The 27,292-nt window shown below is 44.1% G+C and overlaps 2 protein-coding genes across 2 annotated transcripts in view; one reads left to right on the forward strand and one right to left on the reverse strand.

Moving 5' to 3' along the window:
- dbn1 (drebrin 1) overlaps positions 1-10,181 on the forward strand; it is a 125,886-nt gene extending 115,705 nt beyond the window's left edge. The window contains exons 8-16 of the mRNA XM_084169755.1: positions 998-1,149; positions 1,248-1,305; positions 2,229-2,285; positions 2,733-2,847; positions 4,039-4,167; positions 6,872-6,985; positions 8,608-9,056; positions 9,577-9,667; positions 10,047-10,181. Coding sequence (XP_084025881.1) covers positions 998-1,149; positions 1,248-1,305; positions 2,229-2,285; positions 2,733-2,847; positions 4,039-4,167; positions 6,872-6,985; positions 8,608-9,056; positions 9,577-9,667; positions 10,047-10,099 — 1,218 coding nt within the window. The 3' untranslated portion in view covers positions 10,100-10,181. The remainder of the gene's footprint in view (positions 1-997; positions 1,150-1,247; positions 1,306-2,228; positions 2,286-2,732; positions 2,848-4,038; positions 4,168-6,871; positions 6,986-8,607; positions 9,057-9,576; positions 9,668-10,046) is intronic.
- Positions 10,182-18,291: 8,110 nt separating this feature from the next.
- Positions 18,292-22,676, reverse strand: LOC311135892 (proline-rich protein 7-like; the record flags this gene model as incomplete). Its single annotated transcript, XM_084169913.1, has 2 exons — positions 22,303-22,676; positions 18,292-18,752 (listed from the first exon to the last, which is right to left on the reverse strand). The coding sequence occupies exons 1-2, from the start codon at positions 22,613-22,615 to the stop codon at positions 18,292-18,294; spliced, it is 774 nt and encodes a 257-aa protein (XP_084026039.1). The 5' UTR covers positions 22,616-22,676.
- Between the last annotated feature and the right edge of the window lie 4,616 nt (positions 22,677-27,292).

Raw genomic sequence — 27,292 nt, forward strand, 5'->3', positions numbered from 1 at the left:
CGCAAGGTCCCCCTGCTCAAGAAAGCACATATACATGCCCGTCTGATGTTTGCCAATGAACATCTGAATGATTCAGAGGAGAACTGGGTGAAAGTGTTGTGGTCAGATGAGACCAAAATCGAGCTCTTTGGCATCAACTCAACTCGCCGTGTTTGGAGGAGGAGGAATGCTCCCTATGACCCCAAGAACACCATCCCCACCATCAAACATGGAGGTGGAAACATTATGCTTTGGGGGTGTTTTTCTGCTAAGGGGACAGGACAACTTCACCGCATCAAAGGGACGATGGACGGGGCCATGTACCGTCAACTCTTGGGTGAGAACCTCCTTCTCTCAGCCAGGGCATTGAAAATGGGTCGTGGATGGTATTCCAGCATGACATTGACCCAAAACACACGGCCAAGGCAACAAAGGAGTGGCTCAAGAAGAAGCACATTAAGGTCCTGGAGTGGCCTAGCCAGTCTCCAGACCTTAATCCCATAGAAAATCTGTGGAGGGAGCTGAAGGTTCGAGTTGCCAAACGTCAGCCTCGAAACCTTAATGACTTGGAGAAGATCTGCAAAGAGGAGTGGGACAAAATCCCTCCTGAGATGTGTGCAAACCTGGTGGCCAACTACAAGAAACATCTGACCTCTGTGATTGCCAACAAGGGTTTTGCCACCAAGTACTAAGTCATGTTTTGCAGAGGGGTCAAATACTTATTTCCCTCATTTAAAATGCAAATCAATTTATAATATTTTTGACGTGCGTTTTTCTGGATTTATTTGTTGTTATTCTGTCTCTCACTGTTCAAATAAACCTTCCATTAAAATTATAGACTGATCATTTCTTTGTCAGTGGGCAAACGTACAAAATCAGCAGGGGATCAAATACTTTTTTCCCTCACTGTATGTGGTCCGGAAGTCGGAAGCTTAGACTACTATACCAGACTCCGGCACGGTTATTGAATTATTAAACAAATAATGCAATATATTTTTCTGTTTTTTGTGTGTACCAGCGTGAAGAAGAGTTGAGAAAGGAGGAGGAGAGGAAGAAGGTTGCGGAGGAGAGGCAACGCTTCGAGGAGGAGAGAATGGAGCTGGAAAGGAAAGAGCAAGAGGACAGAGAGAAGAGGTACCGCGAGAGGGAGAGGCAGATTGAGGAACACAGGTGGGCCGCCGTGTCTTATGGGTAATGTGAAGTATCACTGTAAACTCTTGTGATTGGTCCATGTGGTAACTGTGTGTGTGTGTGTGGGTGTGGAGCAGAAAGAAGATGCAGGAGGAAGAGGAGGCCAAAGAGAGGACACGGAACCAGCCCCTCATAGTAAGTGTGTGTCAGGGCTGGGGTCAATTTGAATTGAAGGCTGTCAAAATTCAAAAATGGAAAAGCTTTTGACATAAAGAGTTCCATTTATTGAGAAGTCATTGAAAACAGATTGTTATTTATGTTTACTTCTTGAATTCATACCATAGTAAGAGTGTGTGTGTGTATTTGTACTCTTTAAGAAAGTGTGTGTGTTTGTATAGTAACAGAGCATGTACTGTATGCAAATTCTCTGTTCCGTGCCAAAGAGGGTCTTGCCTTAGTTACTGAAAGAGGCAGTCTGCTTTTAGAGATAATTTCTGATCAAAATTTGAGACTAGTCATTGATATTGTCTGGGGAGAAAGATTAAGAAGAATCAATAATTAATTTCCTGTTTAAAAAAATTCAACTTTAATTCAATAGTAGCATCAACATTAATATTTTCAGCCCTGACACAACATGAAACAATAAGGTTTATTCTCCAAATATTGTATCCCACAATGTTTTCACTTATCTCCTTCCTCTTACTATTCCACTATAGCCACTGTTATTTTAAGACTAACTTCCTGCGAAAACAATACTTCTGTTTTCTGAACACTGAACATGCCTGCTTGTATGTCTGTGCTTCTGTAATGGCTGCCATGCAGTGATAACTTAATTATGTACTAATATGGTTGTATGAAATGGAAGACATATTTTATGCTTCTATATTGTGGTTTGTAGACAATCATGCTGCAATCCTTCTAGTGGTGGATGACATCACTGTGATTGAAACATGTAGGCTCTGCTGCACCCTGCTGGATAGATATAGACGATATAAACAACTATACTCTCTCCTTGTATACCGCTCTCTCTCTCTCTCTCTCTCTCTCTCTCTCTCTCTCTCTCTCTCTCTCGCTCTCTCTCTCTCGCTCTCTCTCGCTCTCTCTCGCTCTCTTTGCAGTCAGCAGAACCTAGCTATGAGGATCTGGAGAAAGAGAAGAAGGAGACTGAAGTGGAGGTGGGTTGAAAAAACATAGCATACAAACACTGCTACTACAAAACACAAATACACTGTCCCTGGTCACTGAAATGACTGATTTGTTGTACTATAGCCTACTTTACCTTGCCATGATATATAAGATTGTGTGTCCCACTCCTCTCCAGTGTTAGTAGGTTGAGACCGAGAGTAAAGTACATTGTATCTGTATCCTAGACTTATGGCCTGCATATGTGTGTCATTGTGACAGTAGCACTCCTGGGCTTTGGATTTGTGTTAGTGGGACAACTCAGGCTACACTAGGATGTGTCTCTGACTCTGTGTGTAAGAGAAATGCTGGGTGAGAGTGTTTGTGCTCTTGCGTGCTTTTGTGGTGTGAGTGTATTACCTATGTGTGAAAAGTATCTCACAGTGGTGTGTGTGTGTTCTGCTTGTCTAACGTTGTACTGTATGTCTGTCTGTTGACAGGAGGCGAAAGCCCTGATTGCCCAGCGGGCGGACAATCCCAGGGAGTTCTTTAAGCAGAAGGAGAAGGCTGTGGCCACTGGTGTGGACGTCTCTCCTGTCTCTATCCACAGGGCCGGTAAGACCGGAGGGAGGGAGGGAGGGAGGGAGGGAGGGAGGGAGGGAGGGTGGATGGATGTCTTTGGGTCTCCCAAACCACCATTCGTCCTGTCATTCACCTCGTCACCTACCTCAGTCCCTGTACTGTACTGTGTGTCACCAGTGTGTCTGTTATCACTGTATGGTAGTGGACAGAGTCCTTTGGACCCAGACACCTGGATATCCCACAGAGATCTAGAAGCCAGGAGAACAGTTGGAGTAGAATTCAGATGAAGATGCGGAGTAATCCAGTTGAAGACAAAGAGGAAGATGTAGGTGGAATATGGAAGAAGAGAGACAGATTCTCTAGCAGTGTTCCCTTGCAGACTACATAGATACGGATAACAAGTGGCTCAAAGGAGCCAGGTGGAGCTGGATGGAAACTGGAAGAAGTGCCTGACTCAGTGAGGCTCTCCATACTGAAGAAGACAACACACTGTCTCCTCTCCACCTGCAAACCCAAGCAACCAAAGAATCTCCCTGAAACAATCTGTTTTTGTCAAGAAACAGCATATTTTCATAATGGACCATAGCCTCTGTGTTCATTCCAAGTCCATCTGAAGATACTGAACTGAATCCATGTTCAGTTCCTTTCTCCATCATTAATGAGCTTGGTGCAAAAGAACTGGGAGAGAAAGATTTAAAAAAAAAAAATAACAGTGCTTCTCATTTCCACTACGGCACACTTTGTCCACAGTGTGTCAATATCACAATAACAACTCTCTTTCTCTCTCTCTTTGACCTCACTCCTTTGGTTTGATTCATGGTTGTGCGTCCATTTGTCTTGTCGTCTGCCTCTCCATTCATCCACCCATCCATCCGTACATTTTATTCCTCCGGTGTCTCCCTCTGTTCTTCCTCCGGAACCTCTCTTGGGTGTCTCCTCTTCTCTCCTCACTAATGGGTTTATATGGGATCATGCCCATTCCCCCACAATCCTTCACTTCTCACGGGGATCCTCTTGGGCCTAACCTCGTTTTATCTTGACTTTCTCCTTCCTGTCTTCCTCCTACTCTCCCCTGTCTCTCTCTCTCCTCTGTCTCTCTATCACCCTCTCCCTATCTTGTCTTTCCTTATCCTCCCTGCGTCTGTATGTATGTGTGCGTCGCTGTGTGTGTGTGTCGCTCCGTGTATGTGTGTGTGTCGCCCCCTGGGCCCTGTCTTTTGTCAGGCCGTTTGGACAGCCCGTTACCAGGCCGTTTGGACAGCCCGTTCTTGAAGCAGCAGCACAGTCCCAGCGAGCCCAGTCCGCCCCCCCTCCGCACCCCGCCTCATGCGAGGCTGCAGCCCGCTGCACCCGGTAGGTACTGGACAGGAAGAGGAGCAGGGAGGACATGGAGAGCCCCCCACCCACCCTCACAGGACCACAGTAGAGGACACTCACCCCAAATCCCACTCTAAAGCTGCTGTAATAAACTCGGCCCCCTCTCCTACCCCATCCTTACTTACCCCTGCTAGCTCAGAGGACAACTGTTAGCTAACCTGGGCCTGACATGCTCTATTCTATTTTGAGTCCTTGGCGAGACTGAAATATACATCTCCATGATAAAGTGGACCATGTTGGGACTGTCTGTAGGAGATGGGTGTCTGTGCAGTGTGCTAAAACCCACAGTGCCCTGTGCTAAAAGTCCTCCCGGTGTTATGACAGATCCTGTGTCTGTCAGTCAGCACTCTCTTGGTTTGGCCTCTTTCAGTGTGCTTTTAGTTGTCTTGCTGATGATGGCTGTTTATATCAAAGAGCTGTGTCGATCATGGCCCTTAGTTCTCCCTGCTATTGTCTCTTATATATCCTATCACAAATTAATCTTAGTGTGTTCGGGTAGGTAGTTATTATTATTATTATTATTATTATTATTATTATTATTATTAATAATATCTTGTCAACGACCTCAAGTCTTCCATCCCCTTCACACCAATGATGTTTACTCCATTATTCTTCTCGGTCACAATGTTTATATGTTGTCCACTGAGGTCTGATCTTTTATCCAGGGGTTGTGGGGATGGTAGGATGGTTAGTCATAGTAAACCATATTGGGCAGGTTTTCACCTGGAGGAGAATTGGAGGAGAATTATCCAAACCTGTATACAGTAGGTTCCATGCTCCATTATTTGTTTTGGCGATCTCACTTCGTATCCACCTTTACCCCCTTCTTCTTACCCCGTTTCTGCTCTCATGCTACTCTTGATGGACTGCGATGCTCTGCTCCACCCGTACACACATACCTCGCGTACCTCCTGAACTATAACCTGTGAGTGTGTGTGCCGTCGTCGTCGTCGAGCTGCTCGTTCAGTTGTGTTGCCCATGGTCACTGGGCTTGTGTTGTGGGCCCTGTGTGACCATTATGGATGTTACCTCTGACCTATGTGGAGTATTGTACTGTAACTGTACTGTGTCTTTCTCAATGTTGTGTGGTCTGTCTGTGAAGGCAGCTCTGGTAAGGGTGGCCAACCAATTCTAACTAGTTCCAACCAGTTCCTACTAGATCCAACCCCCCAGCTAAGTCATAAAATGTGTTTTACTGCAAATGGATTCCTATACCACCATGAAATTCAGCCTGAACTTTTCACCTCTGCATGTGAAATATTGCTCCCCTTAAATTGAAACTGTGTTTATAAATGGTTCAGCTTTGATGAGGACAGGGGACAATATCCTATCCTCCTCTCTTCTCTTAGTATTTAAAGACCCCTAGATTAGTAGTGAAGTGGGAAGACCACCCAAGCAAGATGCTGCCGTCACTGTATATCATCAACAGTCATGTACAGTCAGCCATCTTTATGTCCTGTTGCTCCCAGTCACAGTGATGTTGGTCATTATCAATGGTTTGTTGGTGCTTTGGCTCTTAGTAATCACGAGCCCATTCTGTTATTGTGTTAGCTGTTCCTGGTCTCAATTGAATTGAATTGAAGGGAATTGTGTTTGGTGTATCAGCCTGTATAATGTGCTGTGGTTTATTCTTTAAGTGGATATTAATTGTCTCTCATCGAGATTCGCCCTCCTCAGGTCAAGTCTCCAGGGTCATTCTTTGCAATGTGCATACAGACAGCAGAGAATCACTAGCTGACTCCAAAACAGATTTGTCCACAAATCACTTAATGTGTCCTTTTAATGGACAATACACACATCCACAATGTACTGTATACTGGGGCATGGTTAAATCAGTCAAAACATGTAAACAAAAAATAATCATCCACAAAGTATTGCTGCTCTCAAAGGTGAATTCACTGTTTAGATCAAGACAAACAACATCACCATGAAGATCTGAGGGTATTTTTGCTCAAGGTGTTGAAGATGCCCCTAACCAAAGATCAGCTTACTTTACCTCCAGTCCTATTCATAATAATTGGATGTTTGACCTGTATCAGTGGTTAGGGGGAACTTCTACCTACAGTACTAATTGAAGGCCATGTAGTGTATTGTAGTGGAGAGAAGATATAGCCCATATGGAGTAACTGTTGCTGCAGCTCATGCATGGGAATATCACTGTTGCTGCTGCTTACTTACAGCTATATGCACATATGCCTGCTGGGAAGGACCCACGCTTCACCGCCGCCAGTGAAATCACCCATGCGTCACATGATCTCATCCCCAGCTGCATTTGTGCTTCAGCAGATATACTCTGACACAGCTGCTGTTGCACCATTGAAGTCGCTATTGAAATGATTAACCACACCATTGTCATCTTCAGTGTGAAATTGAATTCAGTGTTCAGGCTAGCCTGACAGTGCTTATTGTGACCATTGGTGGTATTTCATTGTGTTCATGATGTAATTTTGTGGTGGCATTTTGACTGTGTTTGGTATTCGGTTGTTTGGTAACATTTTTGAAAGTGTTGTTGATTTGATTGTGTGGTGGTGCAGTATTTCTATTGTGTTGGTGATTTGATTGTTAGGTATCATTTTGATTGTGAATGATGGTATTGTATGATGGTGATGTTTGGTGGTGATTATGGGAAGTTGTGGTGGTCTTCCCTCTCGATGTGTGTTGTCTGACCTTCCTCCTCCAGATGGCGATGATGAAGGGAGCTCAGACCGCAGCATGGGGACGTCCCCAACGCCTATCCCTAAAATAGTCACCACACCCATCCAGGAGGCAGAGGACGACAGCCGGAACGAGTGGGGTAAGACTGGACAGAGTTCGGTTATACTGGGCAAGACTGAGGGCCTAACAAAGACTTAAATCCTTAATTTCTGTTTAGGCTACTTTGTAGCTAATGTTAGCATTTAAAGCTATTGAAAGCCCTGGCCCTGTTGGCTATCATTTATCCCATACAAACAAACACAGATCACACACACACACACACACACACACACACACACACACACACACACACACACACACACACACACACACACTGGGACTGTGTGTTTTCCCAGGCCTCATTTGCCTTCACAGATGGCTGGGCTTGCCCTGCTCATGTCTCTAGGCCCCAGTGGCACTCTGATACATATACTGTAGACTATGGGGTATTGTGTGTAGATTGATGAGGGGAAAACAATGTTTTAATCAATTTTAGAATAAGGCTTTAATGTAACAAAATCTGGAAAAAGTCAAGGGGTCTGAATACTTTCCGAATGCACTGTACATTTTACGGACACAGTATATTTTACACTAATTATATTTTGTTTGTTTTTAGTCCCATCCTTTAGCTACCCTCAACCCCTCCCATCTATCTCTGAAGACCATCCAGTTTTGATTACTATTTGCCATATATTTTTAACTGTGATGTTTCACAAAAGTTCTGAACCTATATACATTTTACAGACACAGTATATTTTACATTTAGTTATCTTGTTATTTTTAGTCACACCCTTCAGCTCCACTCAACCCCTCCCATCTATTTCTGAACACCATCCAGTTTTGATTTCTATTTGCCATATTCTTTTCAACTCTGCTGTGTGTGATGTTTTACAAAAGTTCTGAACCTTTCTATTCTCATAGTTTCTACAGATTGTAAATTAAAGATAAACATTTTTGCTAAGAGTATTATTATATTATTGATCGATTGAGTGTGGCTTTTCAAATCCCCCAGCAGTGCTATTTGCGGAGTTAGCTCCAGGTAAATGTTGCAATTCTTCAGCTATTCCTGAACCTGCGACCAAAAACAAGCTACATATGGACAGTACCAAAACAAATGATCTAATGATTCTGTCTTTTCGCAGCAAAATCTGCAGAGCTGGGGTGGTTGTATCCCCCATATATATAACATTCTATTGGTTGCATGAATTTTGTATAATCATTTAAATAGAAAAACTCTTAAGTTTTGACTCTGGTGTCGTTTTGTGTATCAGTTCATAAACCATGTGCCATGGAATAGGTACATCAAAAATATCTTCCCGACTATTTTGCAATCTGTCAATTTCTTTGTCCATAAATTAAACTGGTATACTTTTTTATTTATCACAATTTTCTTTAACCAATTTTGGTCTTTAATGCAGGGCCAACAGACAAGTTCCTTACTTTCTCCCCCTTCCGCTTGCCGCTTTCATTTATGCGGTAATGCTGTAATTACTTGGTTGTAATTTTGGGTAGAGCAGATGTTTCAATATATGAGTTTAACCATATTTGTTGTATTATTTGTTCTGTCTTTTCTGGTGGATTAAACTGAAATTGCAACCAACTTGTTTTAAAAAAGTATGATCTTTGGACTGTTTCACTTTGTCTCCTATCAGGGCTTATTGATAACAACTTTTGACTGTTATCAATAACATTCCCCCTCCTCCCTCTCTCCCTCCCCTCCAGGTGAGCCCAAGCAGCAGCCAGGCCCGGTCCAGGAGTCCACCCCCACCAAACCCGTTCAGAGCGTGGCCCCGCAGACCCGCCCAGACTCCAAAGCCCCTTCCTCAGCCTCAGATGACTACGACCCCTTCTCAGGCTTCAGGCCCCTTCCCGCCCCCACCGCCGCAGACCCCCTGGTCGACCTATGGGACAGCAGTCCTGCCACAGGCTCCACCCCATCTCAGGCCCTGCCCCCTGGAGGGCGAGTCGAGCCCCTGCTGAGCTTCGACGAGATGGGGGACGTACCATTCTGCCCGGCGGGCCCCGGGGGTGCTGAGGACGAGCCCTCCAGCCTGGTGGATGTGGCTGGGACCCACGATATGACCCTGAGCTACCAGCATGCACTGCAGCATGCTTCAGATGACACTCAGCTGATGACCAATGGGGAGACGCTGCTCAAAGAAGGGACTCAGGTCATTACAACATATTACATGTCTTGGCAGAACTTTACATTATGTTAGCCTTATGCCAAGTAGTTACTTTGAAACTACTTTGATAACCAGAATGTAATTAACATTGAACACATTTTCCTGAATTTCAGCTTGAATTTCATATCATGTAGGGTTTATGACTTGTTGTGAATTGTATACTTTGTATGCCTGTATTGAATCTCTCCTTTTTCTAAAGTCATAATAGTATGTGCCACAAGATGGCAGTAAATGCATTCTACAGCAGCAGTAGTGAGTGCCACTGGTTACCTAGGAGAGAGAGGATGGCAGTCTGTTCTGTGTTCCTGATATGGAACAAAGACTGACACACAGAGATACACTAACACACACAGTACAGTACTGGATTATACAAATTGCCCCAAGATATCCCGTACTGTACATGCAGTATTTGTTTGAACAGTGTGCCCTTGTGATGGCATAGCTGGAGGAAAATGTCTATATGCTGAGACAATACTGTTATTAACTAATCTGTCTGTCTGTGTAGGCGAGCGAGGGCTACTTCAGCCAATCGCAGGAGGAGGAGGACTGCTCTGCTAAAATGACCCCAACGCCAGTGTTTTATAACAAGCCACCAGGTGAGAGAGAGCGAGAGAGCATCATGTCAGGATTAAGCCTAAAAATAACCTTCCTGTCTGAAAGATGTGAGGAGGGGGATTATTCTGTTGTAAAAACATCATTATATGAAAAAGCACCAGCCTGGCTATCTGCTTCTGTATTCAACTATGTTCCATTGGTAGTTTGTTTGGCGAAGTCAGAAACACATTGTTATTGTTATTTAAGAACTGCTGTCACACTTCTTTTTGATTTATAATGATTGTTACAGTATGTGGTTGTTTCTGCCCCCTTGTTTGACATATTGTAAGACACACTTGATGAAAATACTAAAGTGTGTGTGTGTAAAGATTGACCCAGTGGATTTGTGGAGCTTTATCTATGCACTGTGTGTGTGTACAGAGATTGACATCACGTGCTGGGACACGGACCCTGTAATGGAGGACAGCGACTAGACGATGGTGGAGTAGTACGGTCCGGTGGAGGGAAGTAGAAACAACGCATCATCAACGACGAAACTGATTTTTTAAAAAGTAATAATAAGAAGTCTTGCATAAAAAAAAAAAATCGGTATAATGTTCTAGAATAAAACAAAAATGTTAGCCACCGAAAAGGTTGTCAAGTTATTGTTAGAGATGCTAATTGGTTGATGATGAGCTCTTGTTTTTTTATTTTTTATGTATTTCTTAGATTTCTCCTTATTTGCTATGCAGAGTAAATAGCAGGGAGTGGGAACTACTTTATTGCGTACTTATATACACAGCTCAGTAGCGCATGGCTGTGTCTTCTACAGCAGACTATGACCCCTGTACCAGACAGGTAGCCTATTAGAAGGTAGAGCAAACCCTATTGTGACCAATCACAAATATTCCTACCACAGCCCCCCCCCACCCCTCCTCTCTCCCCCAACCCTGGGCCCCACCTTCCACCCTCCCTAGTGCCAAGAGTTGCTTCCGCTCTGGCCCTAGCTTTGGCCCTCTCCCCTGAGGCCTAGGGGACCTACCCCCACCCCCCATTCTGGGTAGCTAGTTGGGGATAAAAGTGGGTACGGTGCCTGGGGGAAGGAAGAGGGGGATCCGAGAGGAAATGGTGCCAAGTGTAATCCTGAATTGTTCAATGTTTCAGATTGGCCATGGGGCCTTACGCGTAATCCACTGTGGGCAGATAGAGGGGGAGAGGGGAACCAGACAAAGGTGTGGTCGACATCATACTACAGGCTGGGATAGCAGTACTATTGTACTATACCATAGTAAAACCCTAATATATACTGTACACACAAGGGAGGTATAGCAAAATACTTGTTTGTGCTGTGCCAAGTCACTTTGAAAAGGAATATCTATCGTAGTTTCTTAGCGTTGTGTTGGTTGGCTTACACACATTTTCCCCTAGTCTGATTTTCTGCTGGGAGAGTATTAGTGCTCTCCCAGCAGAAAATCAGACTAGAGGAAAATATATTTTTTACGACCTATTAAAAGTGTACTAGAAATTAATATTCAGGATCTTTGAATCATGGCAATAGCTGTAGTCTCTTGTTTTGTTACATCTCCAGTGAAAACTAGGCAATAACTGTATCTAGAGTACTCAGATGGGAACGAGGACATTCGTCACACGTTGTGGCACTATGAACGGAACAGTGTGTCTTGTGCGAAGGTGGTTCGAGAGCTGCTACAGTAGTCACTGCTTTGTAACACTACATCCTTCTTTGCAGTAGACACAAATTCACTATTTTGCATTCCATCTGTTTTAATTTCCTTCGTCCTTCTTCTAATATGATGTAGTTCACATACACGCCCCTTGATGGCCTCAGAGGCACTGTTTTGTTCACTGTTGTAATTATACCGTTGGACTATGTGTTGTTTTTGCACAGGTCTCATTCCCTGCTCGACTCTCACCCAGTCATCTCAGTTCTGATTTCACCCATACAGTCTAAATGAGAAACAATCCAGTGGACTAGCTTCCCCAGTAGGCCTTAGAAATGCTTTTGATCATCAAGACTCATTATACTCTTTATTAATGCTTGAATGTTTAGAAAATATTATTCTTGATGCAACCCCCTCCACATGGCTTATAGACTGTCTTCCCCAGTCTTCCTTTATTTGATCTAGAGGTTGTTTCTTATCATTACTGTTCAAGGATAGTTTCATTTCTGAGATTCCACACCTCAGATCTGATTCTAAATCAATCCTGTCACAGTTCTATATTGTTCTCTCTATGTTCTTACCACAGAGTTCTGAGTGGGAACCAGCAAGCAATAAGAAGAAAAAAACAATGTAGTATTTTGTCCTGTAAATAGCGTTTGATATTTAGTAATATACAACTAATGATCGACTAACACTTTTTTTGTAATTGTGGCCCTTATTATTATGATTATGACACTTTGAATTGAGGCTTGTTGTGGGATTGAGTGAGATTTTAAAATGAAATTTCTTTGAAGAGAGATTTGAAATGTGAGTTGTGGTGGGATTCCATATCCCTCGCAGCCTGTTCTGTATATGAGAATCAGCTAATGCTTGGTAAGAGCTGACCAACCCGCATCTTTAGCAGTAACTGACACCATTTCCACATAATTTCAATGTATACTTCTTCACCCTGATAACCTCCTGGGTAGTGATTATTATTCTCTCCCTATCGCACTACTAGGAGACTACTACTCTACTACTACCCTCTTCGTCCCAAAGCAAGGATTAGCTGTTCCTTGTCTTAACTCTCTCTTTTCATTTAAAATATATAAATAAAAAGATTCTTCCCTCTTTTCCGTCCGCTTCTCACACTGTTTTTTAAATAAGCGCAAGATCTTTTGTGACATGCTAAATGCTGATGTATGTTAATAAAAGACTTAAAAAGCTCCAAACGATGACTTAAGAGTGTTTTGATTTGAAAGTTTTTCTTTTTGTCCCCTTTTCCCCAATCCAATGCATCCTTGAGTACTTAAATATTATCATGACTTAAGGAGGAAGTGCAGAGGGAAATGCTAGAATCATAGAATTAAATAGAACATTAGAATGAACATTGGCATCCCCACAACGTGACTAAAATGACATCCATCTTGGTCAGGGAATCTTATAGCATATATTGTAGGGTAGAAGTTCACGTTTTTTAAAAACATTTAAATTATCTTGCAAACAAATATCTCAGTCTTCGAAACAGGTATGATCATGAACACAAAACATCCAACAACATTGAAACACAAGTCTGTCAAAGCCACTTGCCATGTTTGTTTTTAATCTATATTTTTATTCAACTGCATTTCATTAAAGAGATGTTGGTACCATTGACTTAGTCATAGTCCAGGTATGGTTCTATGAAGACCCCTTCTCACAGGTATACATGGAGCACATAGGTTATGTCCCAAATGGCACCCTATTCCCTATATAGTTCCTATGGGCCCTGGTCAAAAGTAGTGCACTATATAGGGAGTAAGGTGCAATTTGTTTATGCATTCCATACAGTACAGTAGTAGCAGCAGATGTAGGAGTGACTAACAGAGAACTGCTCCTGCAGTCAGACGTATAGAGAACACTTTGCATGCTATATGTTGTACGGACATTCACAGCGGAACAGGTATGTAGTTGTGAGGAGGTGTCAAAGAGAGTCCATACTATGGCAGGGCCACGTCCTACTATAAGCCATATCAATCTGTAGCATGTCTGGACCGATATGCTACCTTGGATGCTAAATAAATGTCTGTTTGAATTCCTCAAATGATGGATATCTCACAGTGATGTCAACCCAATGTTAGAGGAACGGTCCATTCTATCAGGGCATTTTATTGATCTCCTCAAAATGGCTGCCACATTGCCAGCTAGACAGTTGATGAACCCGGGTCACAGAGGTGGAGGACTCTTCTTTGTATCTGTACCGTTAAAGTGTCTGTGACAGCATAGGCAGAGCCATTGAGGCAATCTCCATTTTGAAGTAGTACATTTTCTTCTTCACGATTGCTTGAGCCCTCCTGATAACCCAGTTGGACATGACTCCAACAGGGTCACCAGGATGGACCAGCCAATGAAATTGGAAGTCCCACCCAGTTGACTACATTAAAGTGGTGGAAGCCCTCAATGGTGCTGCCCATGCTAATATGGCCTTTTGGCCACTAGAGGCCTCTATTATTCTCTATGATACGAGTCCAGTTCCAACTGTGTTGAGCGACCCCTGGGTTAGGAGATGGGAAACTCTGTGGATGTCAGTCATCAGACACTACTGACAGTCCCAGTCCCACACTAGTAGCTAGAAGTTTACACCTCTGTCTTTTCCTTCTGTGGCGGAGGAGAGGAAAGAGAAAATAAACAGTTGTACAATGAAATAAGCGACTGGAATCAAGGCATGACAGTTCAGAGGCAGTTGTCAATCAATCAAGAAGACTGTGACAAGTTGTGTGATTTAAACAGACAAAACATTTGGCAAAATAATATTTAACATTACCTCTCCATTCAAGGATGGATAGAAACACCTCAAATGAAATAGTGTTCATTTTCAGTTACACTTATAGCATGAATCAGTACATTCAGGGGCCATGATAATCAGCTTCAATTGATTGTTTTGAGGGTTCCAAAAAGAAAAACTCCTAAGCTCTCAAAATGATTGTCTAAATGCAATTGTATGCTGTAAAAAAAAAAAAAAAAAAAGAAGAAATCTGCATCTGAAATAAACTTAATGGACCGCCTCAATTTTAGGTTTTCACAAGACAACCAACTACCTTAATATATAAATAAGTGCTTTTGTCGAAGTGAACCAAGGACAAACTTTGACATTGCCCCTCGCTTCAAACTGCAATACTTTTTTTTTATCTCTCAGTAATAACATCTCTATCTACAGGAATGGCCTCAAGTAGCTCTCTCTCATGCTCTCTTTCCTCTCTCTCACCCCTTTCGCTGTCTCCACCCTCCTTTCTCTCCCCTTCCGTTAGATACTGTATGTTCCCTACCTCCATATTTGTATGACCTGTTGTGCCCCATACTGTAGGTGGTGGTGCTCCTTGGATTGAAGACCTCCAATCCAATTCCCTAACTCTAGCGTCCTTGAGGACTGAACCAAGCTGACAAGCTTCCTAATTTGTCCAAGCATCTCAAGGGTGCTGCCAGGTAAGCCCATCAAATTCTCCATTAATTTCAATGGTTACATAATGTGATTGAATTGGGTTACATAACAGCTAATAACAAAGAGGTGGACCTTGGTGGATAACATGGTTCCTAATAGGCTGAGCAGGGTAGTAAAGGGGGTACGTATTGGATAGATACAGAAGAGGGAAATACTTTGGCCTTGAGGCAATCAACACACTATTGTCCATATCTCACTCACATTTTCCCCATGATTCTTCTGATTCGATTTCCCCCCTGCAAAAGCATCTGGGGCAGGATTGTGCGATCGAAATGTGAAGGTAATTTCAGATTAAGCCAACATATGCAGGGTTTACCGTGAATGCAGTCTCCGCTGACGCGGGAACATTGCCTTTAAATGTTAGCGACTTACAGTTAGTGAGTGCATACATTATTTATTTTTATTTTTCATACTGGCCCCCCGTGGGAATCGAACCCACAACCCTGGCTTGCAAACGTCATGCTCTACCAACTAAGCTACATCCCTGCCAGCCATTCCCTCCCCTACCCTGGGCCAATTGTGCGCCGCCCCACGGGTCTCCCGGTCGCGGCCGGCTACGACAGAGCCTGGATTCGAATCAGGATCTCTAGTGGCACAGCTAGCACTGCGATGCAGTGCCTTAGTCCACTGCGCCACTCGGGAGGTAATCACACTGTAATGCTGATCTTCAGCGCTACGAATTGAATTCAGCGCTAAATCACACTAGCTCTGAAACATAAAAATATATATATTTCTAAAATATAATAGGTTGTGAGTGACAAGGAAAAGCACTTGTTTAAAGCGTAACCTCCCTGAGGGTGTATGCTAATTATGCATTCCTTAATGTGAATTATTCTATTTAACACTTCTGCTTCGGCACTAGGCTAGGGCTCCTCGTCAGACTCGGCGAGATGGAAATGACTAGCGTTTAGTGTTTTCCAAAGCTCTGCTAAGAGGAGCTGTCTGAATGTCATTCAAAACACCAGTGGTACAGAGAGAAGGGGTCAGATATCATGAGAGAGTGAGAGAGAGAGAAAACCATGAATAGCAAAACAATATTTGAGGAAAAAAAGAACAAAAATCCCATCTCTGCAATTGCTGCATGGTGATGGATTTGCTTTGCTACCATGACGGATTCAATTTGCTGTGATGGTGTCTGCTGTGTGTACTGTAGCACCCGCATGGCAATGTGAAGGAGTGTCTCACAGTCACATCTAGCCTGATGAGTAGCTTGAGATGGAGAGGGAGGGATGAGGTAAGGAGAGAAAGAGAGAAATGGATTTACAATCTTGATGAAACGCTTCCCTGATGGACAGATAGCGACGATTAGGAAGTAATTTACAACCCAGAGAGGGAGAGCGAGAGAGAAAGGAAATCTTATGATTAGCATTATGAATTATTTATACAAGGGTTTCAATTCTTTGGATAGAGGGAACTTATTCCTGCTGGAAAAATACCACTGTCTCCTTTTGTACTTGATTGGACTAATGATTTAGGAGCTAGACCACACACGCACAACCATACACTTGCTTGCACGCAAACGTACGTACGCACACATACTCACACACGCACACACAGTCGTCCGTACACCAAGGAGCAACAATCCCCAGCTGGGGGTTATTAAATTGATATTCATAGTCCACTTCAGAACATCTTGAAGAGATGACAGTAATGCTGAAGAAGAGCTTTTTCAATACAAAACAACATTTCCATTGCACATCGCAATGCTCAGAGCAGGGCGATAGCTTCTCGGGCTGAATTCTGCATCTCCCAACATCTTTCTTGGTCCTTCACTGTACATGTTATACAACAGGACCAACAGTAACACAGAGCTACTGGAGGTCATTGAAGATTTCCAAGGACTTTCTTCTGATTCTGTTTCTACCTGCAGTCTTACAAAGAAAGGCTATGAAAATATCTTTATAAACTCAGCGAGGGGGGCAGAGGCATCATGGGCAACAGACAGTTCCAGGGAGCCATGGCAACAGCAGACTCATAACATGAGTGTACAAAACATTAAGAACTCTTTCCATGACAGACTGACCAGGTGAATCCAGATGAAACCTATGATCCCTTATTGATGTCAATTGTTAAATCCACTTCAATCAGTGTAGATAAAGGGGAGGAGACAGGTTAAAGAAGGATTTTTAAGCCTTGAGACAATTGAGACATGGATTGTGTATGCGTGCCATTCAGAGCGTGAATAGGCAAGACAAAAGATTTAAGTGCCTTTGAATGGGGTATGGTAGTAGGTGCCAGGCTCACCGGTTTGAGCGTGTCAAGAACTGCAACGCTGCTGGATTTCACGCTCAACAGTTTCCCATGTGTATCAAGAATGGTCCACCACCCAAAGGACATCCAGCCAACTTGACACGACGATGGAAAGCATTGGAGTCAACATGAGCCAGCATCGCTGTGGATTGCTTTCGATACCTTGTAGAGTCCATGCCCCGATGACTTGAGGCTGTTCTGAGGGCAAAAGGGGGTGCAACTCAATATTAGGAAGATGTTCCTAATGTTTTGTATACTCAGTGTAATAGCTGCTCTGCATCAGGCTGCGACGCCACGGAGAATAGAGAGATCAACACAACCAGAGAGAGAATAGAGAGATCAACACAACCAGAGAGAGAATAGAGAGATCAACACAACCAGAGAGAAGAGAGATCAACACAACCAGAGAGAGAATAGAGAGATCAACACAACCAGAGAGAGAGAATAGAGAGATCAACACAACCAGAGAGAGAATAGAGAGATCAACACAACCAGAGAGAAGAGAGATCAACACAACCAGAGAGAGAATAGAGAGATCAACACAACCAGAGAGAGAGAATAGAGAGATCAACACAACCAGAGAGAGAATAGAGAGATCAACACAACCAGAGAGAGAATAGAGAGATCAACACAACCAGAGAGAGAGAATAGAGAGATCAACACAACCAGAGAGAGAATAGAGAGATCAACACAACCAGAGAGAAGAGAGATCAACACAACCAGAGAGAGAGAATAGAGAGATCAACACAACCAGAGAGAGAATAGAGAGATCAACACAACCAGAGAGAGAATAGAGAGAATAGAGAGTTCAACACAACCAGAGAGAGAATAGAGAGATCAACACAACCAGAGAGAAGAGAGATCAACACAACCAGAGAGAGAATAGAGAGATCAACAAAACCAGAGAGAGAATAGAGAGATCAACACAACCAGAGAGAGAATAGAGAGATTAACACAACCAGAGAGAGAATAGAGAGATCAACACAACCAGAGAGAGAGAATAGAGATATCAACACAACCAGAGAGAGAATAGAGACAGATATGGAGGGATGATGAGAGGAAGGCAGAGAGGTCATCTTTAGAAAGGCTGTTCTCATCTCACTCTGCACAGAGGAGAGCAGAGAACAACACCTCTGGCTGCTGGGAGTCTGAAGGGTGTTTATCCTCCTCTACCCCCTCCATCATCAGTCCAACTCTATAAACCAGACCCCCCTCCTCAAACCCAACCCAACGCCTCTCCACCTCAACCCAGCGTCCTTAGCTCCAGCCTCAACCCCACCTCCAGGAGGATTATTCAGGCCTACACGGCCGTGCTGCGACCCAGCAGAGGGAAGGCCGTGGGCAGGCCACAGCTCTGCTCTAGCCCCCTGAGCCCCTGGATACTTCTCAGCCCCAGCTCTGGCTGTGTGTGAGTCCGGCCCTCGCGGGGCATGGTAGCGGTGGCCTGGGCCTGCAGGGAGAGGGGCTCCGTGGGGAGGGTGTTGTGGTTGAGGTCCATGGTGGAGAGCAGGTGCCCCAGGGAGTCCCAGCGTCGGGCGGTGGGCAGGCGGATCAGGGAGGAGTAGCCCCGCTCAGAGAACACCGTGACGGGGGGGGTCTTGGCGGTCTCAGGCTCCTGCTGCTCCAGCCTGGAGGTCCGGGAGGCAGGCTTTGTGTTGGTGCCCCCCTGGCTGTCAGCCAGCACCTCACAGTAGGGAGGAGGGGGGTCTTCCATTAGAACAGCCTCCTCATAGCAGGGGGGCTTTCCAAACACGTCCGTCTCTGGGGAGGAAACAGACAAACATACAGTATGTTAGTTTCCCCTTTACAATGTAAAGTGCAGTTAGCATTGGAAAAGCTTAATATAAACCAAATCCATCATTATTATCAAATGCCACTTTACCATGGACACAGTCAGATTGGGCCATGATATTGTCAGTGTTTAGGTCTAAAGGTAGACCTTAGGGATCCTGTGGTATAAGGTTGTGTGGGTGATTATCATTGCTAAACTGACTCCTGCTGGCTATTACATAACGTTAATGTAGCAGTAGCTCCACTGACGCCTCAGTCAGCTCAGATGGCTGACTATACATCTAAAGTTACTGATACCACTGCCAAGTCCACCTCCTACACTGACAACTCTGCCTTTAAACTGTGAATCATGTGGAACACAGGTTGAGCGGTGAGCGTTCCATTGATGAGTACCGTAGCCGACAATAAAGGCTTCTTTGATGACTCAATTCGGACTCTGTGCATTTTATAGTGCTGAATGGCTTCACACACGTACACGCATGCACACACACACAGTGTGAAGAGAGCTTAATGACATATTTGTTTTGACAGGAACACTCAAGCCAGTAGGAGGCTAATTTACTGATGTATTCAGCACAATCATCTGGATTCACTCCCTTCAAAGCTCACAAAGAGAAAACCCACAGGAACAGAACAGGTGGGACACAGAGAGAGGGATCAGTAAAAGATGGAATGAGAGTAGAGGAGAGCGGGTAGATAGACTTGTGTCTGATTCGCACTGTAGGGCCGAACCGAGCCAAGCCAAGCCAAGCCAGTACTAGTGTTCAGGGTGCCCAGTGTGAATCAGACAATGAATTCTGAAAGCACTGTGCATTTCTCTTCAGGGGAAACAAATCATTGAGAGCTTTGGACTATAAGGTTCTATCTGCATTTTTGTCCAAATTGAGTTATTGTTCTGTTTAATGTTCTCTACCCATATAGTCCTCTAAATACCCCAATTCATGTTGTTAATTAAGTTCAAAAGAATATAAGATATAAATTGCTGACACCATTTAAACAGATAAGGGTTCGGAACTTTCTTTTTGTAGATAGAACCTTATAGTCCCCAGCACTCGTCATGTCGATTGTAATGAATATATCATCAATATATCATTGTTTTGGGCTTTTGATCATCTCAGAATATAGAACATTTCTTTTATCTCTGTTTTTTCTATCTTTGAAAGCAGGTATCATTGCAATTGACACATAAAACATAGTAAGCATGCTTTGATGTGACAAACAGTCAGGAAGCATGAGGCAATAACATCAAAGCTGTAAAATAGTTGTGATAGTGGGCGGTAAAGTACATTCAGCTGTATGAAGTGTTGTTGTGAACGCATGTTCACGCCCCCAGGGTTTGCCATATAGGGACGACTTCCTTTCGAATTACGTTGTGTGAGGTTACTACTGTTATAGGTAATTCACGCCTGGAAACTCTGATACACTTGTGGTTTGAACAAGAGAATACAGGTCAGAGATAAGGATGTGGAGCAAACAGTAATATCTCCTTAGACTCTGACTACTCGGTGATGAATCCGGAGGGTTGTAATGTAGCTGGCTAGGCTAATAACAATGACACACCCTCTGACCACACCTCTAGAGTGCTTTGTTTGTAGTGCTTTGACAGTGTTACTTCCTCCAGTGTGGAAACCCAGGCTGATAAAGGGAGAGGTACTACTAGTCATAAACTCAATTTCCCAGCCCCCATCTCTTTCAAAGACTACCCACAGTCTGTCTATACTATATAATGGGAGAACCTCAATTGCATACTCCTCTTGTCCGCTCTCCTCGCCTCCTCAAAACCCACTGGAGGAGAAGGTCAGATAGGAGGGACCCTTGGCTTTCTCATCCAATCGGTTTGAAGAAGGAGGCGAGGAGAGAGGATGCGAGGAGTATGCAATTGAGATTCTCCCTATATATTCCAGGGAGCCATACCACTTTGCACTTCAGAGTGTTTTCCAATGGAAGAAATGTTGCTGCTCTCTAAAACCACGACAACTGGTTGATGTCAAGGATATGGAACGTGTGATATGGAAATTCTACACAGCATGTGTTGAAGTGTTGTCATGGTGGCACTGATCCGCTATGTATGTACTGTACATGCCTGTATGAGTCCACATATCCACAACCAATTACACTATAGTTATTATGATCTCTTTTTCCACCACACGTTCATAACGCCCTGCTCTGGTCCCTGTTGTAATATTAGCCCCAGCCTCTATATGTATGAATAAACATTACTTCCATACAGTAACAATGGAGGCTCAGAGCACTGGGAGATGAAAGGAGTGTTTCATGTGCTGCGCCAGGCGGCTGTTTGTTTCCAGTGACAGCAATGCCTCCAAACCTAGAGAGGGCCACAGGTGCAGAGGGCTGGCAGGGCTTTGGAGGGTGGTGGAAGGGGGAAGGGGGGGACATGGCTCAGGGACAGCCCAGAGTGGAGCCACCTCCTCTGGGGACAGGATTGCTAATCTCAGCCTCCGTGACCCTGGGGGTCTGGGGCCCACATCTGCCGCCAAGGACAGCCCCTATGATGCAAGCACAGCAGCAGCTGCAGGGAGGAAGGTTTTATTGGAAAAAGCCCTCTCCAATGCTGGAGACCTATGGATCTCACCATGAGGAAATGGCAATAAAAAATGTAAATTAAGCATGTTCAATTACATTTATAAAATGTATGAACGCCAGCTGTGCCTTTGCATATCAATTATTTTGTAGCCATTTTATGTTCTGGAGCTATAATGTCATTTGGGGGAGGGTATCCCCATTTTTCTACCACTCTGAGGTGCACCCCTTAACCAGCCTGTCCTTGCTGCCTTGGTACTGAGTTCCTCTGTCTGGCTGTTGTGCTTGCTAGCCCTCTATCTATTTCAATGGCTGCTGCTAGCCTACCTTTCACTCCATTGACTGACTGTCACGCCGTTAGCGCCTACTAAGTGTCGAGCTGCTAGCAGTCTCTGTCATTGCGCTGGCTGCTGTGCTGCTAACTCTGCCACTGCTCTGCCCACGCATCGCCTACGCTACAGCGCTAACTGTCACCATGTCACCCATGAAGGAAGGCAGCTACAGATACAATGAGAGCCTACAGCAAAAAACCTTCAGAGTCACTGCTGTCATGGCTGTAGCATGTAATGTACATAAAACTGCAGGTGTCTCCTGAGTTATGCTCTTTGTGTGTTTATATTGCATTCATATTGAACTGGAAAAGGAGCTGTAAAGAGGTTGCATGGTAAACATGAGCAACAAAGAGCTAAAAGGTTTAAGTGTGTATGATTCAAAGTACTGCAGTCTAATCTTAATTAGTCATAGTGTGTGTGTGTGTGTGTGTGTGTGTGTGTGTGTGTGTGTGTGTGTGTGTGTGTGTGTGTGTGTGTGTGTGTGTGTGTGTGTGTGTGTGTGTGTGTGTGTGTGTGTGTGTGTGTGTGTGTGTGTGTGTGTGTGTGTGTGTGTGCGCGTGTGTGTGTGTGTGCGTGTGTGTGCATCTGTATCTGTGTGGTAGAATATTCAAAGCAGTATAAAGAAAAGTACTGTATCGGTACATTACCTTGAGGGGAGGCCCAGCTGCCCTGTGGGAGGGAGTGAGGAATGTGCAGCGGAGGGGAGAGGGTCAGCGGGGGGCAGAAATGGAGGGGCTCTCTGGAGGGGGGGTACCCAGCCAACCCCCCTGGGCCCAGGCACTCCAGTGGCTCCATCTCCAGGGCCCTCAGACACTGCTCCCTCAGCCTCTCCTCCCTCCTCCTCTTCAGACGCCGCTGGATGAAGCTACAGAAGCAGCACAGCATGACGATGAGAGCCCACACCAGCCAGAACCCAGCAAAGCAGGCCAGGAAAGTGTATGTGCCCTGGGACATCACCATGGTGATGACAAACTAGTTGACTTGGCGCTACCGAGGTGCGTGAAATGAGGAGCCAACTGGACTTGGGAAGATACGTTAAATCAAATAGCACTGACTGTCACTGAGGAGACAGGGGAGAACATTCAAGTTAAAGATAGGGCTCCAGTCTCCAGGGGAGTTTGGTTGAATGTGTAGTCTTCTGTTGAGTTGTAGTCCACTTATATCAGTGTGACAGCTGACGTCTCAGATCAGCCCTGATAACAGTGTACATGATCCCTGCTAAAATGACCGGCTGTCCATTGTCCTCATACCCACACAACAACACCCACACTGTCTCAGAGGCCCTTCTCTAGTCCAAAGGCCAGGTGTGATCAGTTGTTTTCCAGCCTGCAGGTCACTGCAGATCAGATGTTCTATGGTTCTTCACAGGTAGAACAAGGTGATCTACATTCTCCCTGCAGTCTCAATGCAAAACTCAATCTAAATCACATCCACTGTCCAGGTATCCTGAAAAAACTCAGCTTAAGGAAACTGATCACAAAAAAACACAGAGCACTGCTCCTCCTTCCCACTGAGATTGAAGGCCTGCTCTTCTCCCCAGCAGGCAGACTGAGAGGGCCCTCTGAGGGGTGAGGTCTGGGTAGGAGTCAGGCAGAGCAGCGCCACGTGACGCCCCCGGTCCGTCCCACAGCTGCCTCCTCCAGGACACAGGGCCCAGGGGTTCCGTGCACTCCTGTGGGGTTCTGAGCGGTTCCGTGGGGTTCCACTTGGTTCCGGGTCCCCCCTCTGGCACGCTGATCCCCAGACGATGGGTTCCGATGGGTTCCGGCACCTCAGAACTCCAGAGGACTCCCGACGTCACGCTGCTCAACAAAGAGAGAGGGGGAGGAGAGAGGGCAGAGGGGACCATCATTATCAATTATGAAATACGCAATTATTTTTAAACATGGAACTGCAATATCAGAAACATGGATGTGGACCTGTCTGGTAAGTGATCTCGAATGTTCAAGCATCATTATGATGGTGACCTCAGGGGGTGAGTATCAGTTTCACACATCAGAGAGGAAGGAGCAGAACCCTACATGGATCTCATGGGGAAAACAGGGCCCTTTGTGTGTGCCCCAATACTGCTGACCTCAACATAGCGGGTCACTCTCTGTCCCCACATGTCACACCCACACTCAGGGGTGCACTAGCTGGGACAGTACTCCATGGAATCATTGGACCTGACCAGAAATCATAGGTATAACTAGGGCATGATGTTTTTCCCAAACAGGAAATATACTATATACTGAATCTTATAGAATGAGCTGTTGTTGCTGTTGTTGATATCTCTAGTAAACACGCTAGTCGTGCCGCTCTCCTCCCTATCACATCGTCACATCAGAGCATTTGTAATCACGTCCAGGCCTTGGCCTCCATACACCACACAATAATTACACTAGACTCAGGCTGGATTCTAATCGTCATGACTTTCTTAGAGGTGGATACATTCCTTCCTTTACAGGTCATTGGCCTTGTTCTTTTATCTTGTATATCTCTGACGAATATCATAATTTAACACCCAGAGGTGGCATAATGCATGTCATTTGAGAAATGGATGGATGACTTATAGAATGGTGGTTAGGAAGGAGAAAGGAAAGAGAGTGATTCCCTCACAACATCCCCAAACCTATGGAAGTGTCTGTTGTTGTTGTTGTTGGTGTCCCTTTCACTGATGCTACTACCTGGCCTACCTCCTGCCTTTGACTCATCATGGTCATGGTCATGGATAGGGCTGGAGTAAGAAGCTGTGGTTTGGTTTGGTAAGGTTACACCACTCTACCCCAAGCTTCCTAGATTCCCCTACTTAATCTCTCCTCTTACCTCCTTCTCCTCAGGTATCTTATTGGAGGGTGACTGTGACACAAGCTGTCATCACATTTCACTTAATGTACGGCATGACTACTCCAATCTCAGCGTGTGTGCCTGCCCCCTTCCTGCCCTGGTGCAATATACACAAGCGTTAATGGCTGATAGGCTGATAGACTCCTATATTACCCATATGAGTCACGCACTGTAAAGCATCTACACCTATTCTCATGTAATCACCCAACACAGCTGTTCACTGAAACCCCTATTATGATTCTGCATATTTTTTTAGGTTAGACTATTCACTGATTATTACATTGTAGTAGCCTAATACTGTTATATATTGATACCTATTACATATTGATATACAGTACACAAGAACATTCATGAAAATGCATTATATTCAATATCAAACATCCCACAAAAAAGGCAAATATTTAGAGGTTTATTAATTTGGAGGTAATAATATGCAGATGTCCATGCTTTGAGAAACCACCTGATGCCAACATAAACAGCTTTCCTATTCACTGATGCTCTCCTTGCTCTCCTCTGTACACTGTAAAAAGTCAACTAAATTTGCTAAATTTGTTGAGTTGACATAAAATGTTACGTTGAGTTGCTTTCAACTCACTCAAAATGTAAAAACGTATGAAATCAAATTGAGTTAGCAAAAAACAATGTGTTTACTCAACTTAGGAATTCACAACCATAAAGTCAATTAACTAAAGGGAAAGGGAAAGTGGATACCTAGTCAGCTGCACAACTGAATGCATTCAACTGAAATGTGTCTTCCACATTTAACCCAACCCCTCTGAATCAGAGGTGCGGGGGGCCGCCTTAATCGACGTCCACATCATCGGCGCCCTGAACAGTAGTCCAGGTGAGACAAAACTAGAGCCTGTAGGACCTGCCTTGTTGATAGTGTTGTTAAAAAGGCAGAGCAGCACTTTATCTTAGCTACTGTTGTATCAACCTGTTTTGACCATGACAGTTTACAATCCAGGGTTACTCCAAGCAGTTTAGTCACCTTAACTTGCTCAATTTCCACATTATTTATTACAAGATTTAGTTGAGGTTTAGGGTTTAGTGAATGATTTGTCCCAAATACAATGCTTTTAGTTTTTGAAATATTTATGACTAACTTATTCCTTGCCACCCATTCTGAAACTAACTGCAGTTCTTTGTTAAGTGTTGCAGTAATTTCACTCGCTGTAGTAGCTGACGTGTAAGGGTTGGGGTGAGGTGTGACCCAGGTGCAGGATATACAGTAGGCAGTAGGCAGAGATGGTGAAACAAGGATCTTTACTGTTGGTCCCGAAGCCAAAATACAAAATAACGGACTTATCACAATAAAAGAAAGGCGGAGCAATTAAGTCTCCAAAAACCGGTTGACAGCCAAAATACGAAATACTACCTAAGACTGAAACAAATAACGAAACAGGGAGAACACTTCTCAAGTACCTGTACATAGATCTCCGATCAAACACTGAGTAGTACTGCTGGACATAGAGAAACTAGCAGAGAAAACTGAGCAAGGGTACACAGGGAAGTGAGGGCATAAATACACAGGTGAACCGATAGACACAGGTGACACCAATAGGATGATGATTAGTCCCGACTGTGAGTGAGGAGGTGCCTAAGGTTGTCGGAGGTTGACACTTAGTGGGTCGCTCCGGAACTGCAACCCCCTCCTGTAACACTGACGTGTATAGTGTTGAGTCATCCGCATACATAGACACACTGGCTTTACTCAAGGCCAGTGGCAGGTCATTAGTAAAGATTGAAAAAAGGAAGGGGTCTAGACAGCTGCCCTGGGGAATTCCTGATTCTACCTGGATTATGTTGGAGATGCTTCCATTAAAGAACCCCCTCTGTGTTGTGTTAGACAGGTAACTCTTTATCCACAATATAGCAGGGGGTGTAAAGCCATAACACATACATTTTTCCATCAGCAGATTACGATCGATAATGTCAAAAGCCGCACTGAAGTCTTACAAAACATCTCCCACAATCTTCTTAAATGTTAAGGCATCTGGTAACAAACTTTGGTAAATTGAAAAAAACGAACAGTTTCGTTTTTCTGACTAGCAAATACTTGTCCTCTCCTCTTAGGAATTTGTCAAAACCACTTGTGTAGCTTTGTTAGCACAACAACAAAAAATCAGTTGAAGCACATATCATGTTCACTCAACAAGTTATTCAATTCAAATTTGTCAGTTCCACTTACTTTACTAGGTTGAAGTAACTTTTATTAAATTAACTCCACAAGTAATCCGGATTGGATTTAACATTACATTTTAAATCAGCCTGGTAACAAACTTTTGTAAATTGAATCAACAAATATTTGTTTTACAGTGTAGACACTGGAGAACCGAAAATGTACACTCACACTTTACATTTTCTGTATAATCTATCTGGGAATGATAATGTCAGTGCTAAACCTCACCAAAACGCATACGAGATGGACAATTAAAATTACGCAACACTTGTGACATAAAAACCTAATTGTATATTTTTTTCGCATGCGCACCTGATGAATGTCAGGTTGGGAGACAGACCCCATTTCCATAAAATCTGACCATGAAAATGTCAATACAATTCGTTGTTTACCTTTGTTGCAAGGACGTCTCCTTGCTTCCTGATGGGTCAGATACACGACTCGCTCCGTTCCAATGAAATGTCAGCTGAGCGCACAGTTTATGACAGCAAGGTGTTTCATTTGTATCAATGAAGTAAATACAGTATCATAAAGTCTTTGTTATGTTGCCTTGACCGCAAGTGAGTGATGCTACGCCTCCGTTCCACGCTAACTTCCTCTGGTTTCTTGGTATCGCCTTTAATGAACGA

This window comes from Coregonus lavaretus (assembly GCF_964263955.1).
Source record: "Coregonus lavaretus genome assembly, chromosome: 10".
Classification (NCBI taxonomy): Eukaryota; Metazoa; Chordata; class Actinopteri; order Salmoniformes; family Salmonidae; genus Coregonus; species Coregonus lavaretus.